Source organism: Alligator sinensis, unplaced genomic scaffold (assembly GCF_000455745.1).
Source record: "Alligator sinensis unplaced genomic scaffold, ASM45574v1 scaffold678_1, whole genome shotgun sequence".
Lineage (NCBI taxonomy): Eukaryota > Metazoa > Chordata > Crocodylia > Alligatoridae > Alligator > Alligator sinensis.
The window spans coordinates 394,092-398,935 of NW_005842006.1; the positions used below are offsets into that span (position 1 = coordinate 394,092).

Genomic DNA, 4,844 nt, shown 5'->3' on the forward strand with positions numbered 1-4,844 from the left:
GGCCAACATGAGTTCAGAAGACTACGTTTTTGACAGCATTGCTGGGTAATGCATAAAGGTTCCTCTTGTCCTATATCCTCCTCATCTCTTATAGCCAACCTGTTGGTGTCAGACTTGATTCTCAAGGTGCTGAGCATCTGCAGCTCCCATTGGTTTCAGTTGGAGTTGTGAATCCTCAACAACCCGGGGAATTGTATTTATGGTTTTTAGAGAGCAGCAACTCTACTGGATTGGTCATGGCACCGTGCTGCCAAATGGGAGTTCCACCGTAACTCTGGATTTTGTTGTAATGTGGATCTACACTGTCCTTTAAGGAGTTAGTACTGATTCTCATGACTCCCCCAGAGCTGGCTTCCACATGCTTCACCTCCTTAGTAGACATGGAAAGATGCTTGCCTGTTTTCAGTGAGCCATAGGAGCAAGGAACTACGTGTGGAGTTTATTTTAGTCATTGATAGAAAGTTTTCTGTTACGTAAAAATAGCATGTTGCTCTGAGCATGAATAGGCTGCCTGCAGTCCTACCTGATGATGGCCTAGGGATTTTGAGTGCCAAGCTATTTTTTTTGAGGGAAGGGCATGGCCATAAATCGGACTAGTTTTGTTTTCCTCCTTCCTCACTATGATGGGCTTAGTGTGTCAACTGAGAATCCTGTGGACCTTCTCCAAATAGACTGTAAAACATTTAATCGGCTTTTCAGCAGAACTCCTTAGCAATCCTCGTCTTATCCATTTTGTAGGAATAACTTTGAATATACTCTAGAAGCTTCCAAATCCCTTCGACAGAAGCCAGGGGACAGCACAATGACTTACCTGAACAAGGGCCAGTTTTATCCCATCACACTGAAAGAAGTCAGCAGCAGTGAAGGAATCCACCATCCTATCAGCAAAGTCCGAGTGAGTGGTGACTTACAACTTTTTGGGAGATATGGTGTGTGCTGCCACTCTTCAGAGGGCCTGAGCTAAGAGCCATCCAGTCCCTCTAAGTGCACAGTTCAGACTGAATCCTGCAGGAGTAGGGCTGGCTCTCTTACTCTGCCATGCCAGCTCGAAAGGGAACAGCCATTCAATCTCTTGGCTCATTCACTTACTGGTATCTTTGTCTGCTGAGCAGGGTTGTCACTGGTGGTGGGATCATGCAGTGCTGACACCTGGAATGAGAACCTTTACTTTTTCTTTACCTGAGAAACTTCTGGCCATCATCATCTCTAATGTTGCAGAAGAACCTCAGTGTGTCTCTTTGTTGGAAACTAGGATTCGTTTTGCCAGGGGTAGTATGTTTTTTCTTGAGCTTTGAAAGCAAAGTACAGCAAACCTAAGCAAAGCTTCCAAGCCAAACTTAGTGGCCTTTTATCCTTTAAAGCTTTCTTTTATATATATATATATATATATATAAAGACAAAACAAGAGAAGATCAGCTCAGGCACTGGAAATATTGGCACTCACGACAGCACACAGCCAAACAAAGATGCATTGACATAGGTAAGAAACTCTCTAATTGCTGGTGTCAAACTCTAAATCTGATTTTCTTGGCAAGCTTCAACTTTCTGCTGGTGCTTCATTATTAAAGGGAACCTCACTGAGCTCTCTCCTTAGCTTTGCAGCAGAACCAGGGAGAAGCTTGTGGTCAGTGGATTTTCAGCAGTGATTATGAGTTGAGTCCTAACTAGAGATGCCTTGAAGAGTGCAGCTTTCCGAAAATGCTGAAAAATAAGTCCCATTATGGCATCTCAGCATCCAGAAATTGAACTGCCCCCTTCCCAAATCACTGACTGCTTCTGAAAGTCTCAGTGTAATTCATGGGCTTGGTGAGCTATGACGGACAAGACCCCTATCAAAATACTTTAGCACTATTTGTCCATCTTCCCAGTGCTTCTCTCGCAATGAGGCTTTGGTTCAGTTAAAAAAGAAAACACTGCAAATTTCCACTTGCCTGCAGACAAGGCTGTGACTGGCTGGCTTCCAGATTTCCCTGGTTGAAAGCTGGGTTGCACCTCCCAGCCCTTTCCTTCTGTGAATAAAGGCAGGGATTAATCACTTGGCACTTAAAGCAGACGCGCATGCAAATCTTTGTTTATTATTGAAGGAGCTTTATTCAGAGCTTATACCCTTGTCATGCAGTATGACATTTCTCATACATAACTACAGGGTATGGCACATACCCTGTACCTGCCATACTTGGCGTTGCTGACTTTCTCAGTTTATTTATTTTTTTTGTTGTAATTCACCTCCCTCTCCTTTTTAATACAAAGTATTTTCAACTTTGGTAATGATTCCCCCACCTTGAAAGCTTCTCCGTTGCATTAACCTGTGGCAGACTGTCAGAGAACTGCAGTTGGCCACTTCATCTGCTAGGTATGACTAGGATATTTAGATACTTATAAACTTGTCCTCTCTGCTCCCTTGTTCCTCCTCTCCTGCCTGACAGCTGACTATAAGGAGAGCTTCAACACAATCAGTAACATTGAAGAGATTGCTTACAATGCCATATCCTTTACTTGGGACATCAATGAGGAAGCAAAGGTATGTAACCAAGCTTATGTTTCCTGCCCTTTCAGCATATGGGGAAAGAAAGGGGTGTGTGACTTGATGATTAGCATGTAATGACTTTGTTTACACTCATGAATTAGGCAAAATCTTCCTGGCTGTTTCTTAAGAGGGCTTCTTACATATGCAGACATTAAAAGCTTTGCAGCTACTTTAAGGTTCTTGACAGGGAAAATCTATTCTGATAGGAGTACTGAATCAGAGCTACAACAAATGTTTCCCAGAGCAGTGGTGCCACAGGTGTTTGAGATACTGGTTTCTCAACTACACTAAATCATGTATGATGCCCTAGGAGTTGCCAATAACCTATAGAAGTGGCTCAACACATGAGCCAATTGAGTAATTTGCCAGGAACCTAGACAGCTGAATCTAACTTATATCAAGTAGAACAGGTTGCCATTGCTACTATTTAAACACTAAAGTCTGTATTCCATGCAACTATAGATCCCAACATGCAATGAGCTATTTTACATCTGAGCAACCTCTGGGTGAACTTATGTATCTCTGGATGGATCCTCATGCAGTTGGGACACTGGGACACCATGGTCAGTGGTAGCCACACAGGCTCAGCAGCTTTCGCAGCTGGTGTATTAATTGGCAGGTGCTGTTTAAAACCCTAGAGCAGTTATTGTCACCCAGGGTGCTCTGGCAGCTTGGGTTGCCTTGAGATCCTTTCAATGTGCTGTGGGATGCAATGTTAGCACTGCTAGGCATAGAAACATGAGTCACAAGGTAAACCCAGAAACATCAAATAAGAATCTGTAGTGTTGAAAACATCCTGACTTTTGTGCTTTTTCTGAGTTCTTTGCAACGGAAACTGCTTTGTTTCTCCATAGTCACAAAACTAGTGAAAATTAAGAGCTGGTATTTTTCTAAAGTCTAAACAGATTGAGAGCTACTCCCCTAGAGTTTGTGGAAGGCTTGTGCATCTTCACACTGCAAGAAAACCTTGTTGGTGAGGGAAAGACACAGGGCTATTTCAGAGGGGTAATAGCACTGCTCAGCTTTGGAAGTTGCAAGTGTTGTTGGAGGACTTTCTTTAAATTATTGATTGACCCCTGCTGGTTGAAGTGTCATCCCAGGCCTGGAGGTATTGAGCTTCCCTTGTAAACCAAGGACTGGTCCTGTCACTTTTAGAAGTCAGCTTGATTGTATGCTAGCACATCATGGTTGAAGCTGGGAACTAACAGTATGTAGATGACTAATAATGGCATATGTGTATGCAGCCTCAGTCATGCAGTAAAATGCTAAAGGTAATATATGGGAAGAGTACAACTGGGGGAGCAACTGAATCCCTCACTGCTGCTGCAAAGATTTATATAGAGCTGTAAAATGCTAGTGGGCTGTACAGAATAGATGGTAGACAGGTGCTGCCCAGAGTATCTCGTGGTCTGTCTTGCCAGAGAAGTTAGAGAGGGAGGGGGAAGTAGGAACTTCAGGAAGGAAATCACTGTTAGGCAGCTGTGGAGAAATTGAGTTTTGCAGAGAAAGTTTAAGAGCTTGGAGCATGGGCAGCAGGAAGCTTTCCCCAGCAGGGAAAACGAGTTTCTTCCACCCTGCCTAATCTAGTAGCTTTTATGCCTTTGTCTCATTGTGATCCCACATTGCATGAGGGGCAGTACTTGTGAAGCTGCTTGTAGACATTGGTCTTTTCCAATCCATGAAGCGACTACCTAGTTGTGACTGTAGTTCAGCTGAAAAGGATGGCTTTCCATCTTGCATTGGAACTGTGAAGCAGGGTTCCTTCTACATCCAAAAGTTTGAATGTTTAATAGTGTATGGAGGTGCTGGTCCCTTCAGAAAACTGTGTTTAGTAAGCACTCATGAAGGGCTGCTATCAGGGGTGTAACAGGGGGGCTCTCGGGGCCTCTGTCATTGGCCTGCCCACCTCCTCACCTGCCATGCCTTGATGATACATAATTATGATGTTAATTAGGCAGGAGGCTGCCCATTCTTGCCCCAGTGCTGGGCGACGCTATCTGTGGCTCCATTCCTCCCCTACACTGCAGCCCAAGCCTCGCAGATGGCATCCAGGTTAATATTACTCCCAGCCTGAGACCAGAGCAAACGGAGTCCAAAGTTGGGCTCCACGCACGTGCACACTCATACCACTTCCCTTCACAGGAGGCCTCTTCCACACTGCCCCTCTCTTACCGGGGCCTCTGGCATACTGTCCGTTACCGGGCCACATTCTACTGTACTGCTCCTCCTTCAGTGACCCCTCTGGGCCATCAGGCTTCGCTACTCGCATACCCGCCTCTAAGTCCCTTCAGCTCCCGCACATCCCCTACTCTAGGTG

At 44.8% G+C, this 4,844-nt stretch overlaps 1 protein-coding gene across 1 annotated transcript in view; it reads left to right on the forward strand.

Moving 5' to 3' along the window:
- GRHL1 (grainyhead like transcription factor 1) overlaps positions 1–4,844 on the forward strand; it is a 57,510-nt gene that overhangs the window by 6,824 nt on the left and 45,842 nt on the right. The window contains 4 exon segments of the mRNA XM_025201850.1: positions 1–45; positions 739–929; positions 1,397–1,480; positions 2,427–2,521. The exon segment at positions 1–45 is cut by the window's left edge and continues 10 nt beyond it. Of these exon segments, the coding sequence (XP_025057635.1) occupies positions 1–45; positions 739–929; positions 1,397–1,480; positions 2,427–2,521 (415 nt within the window).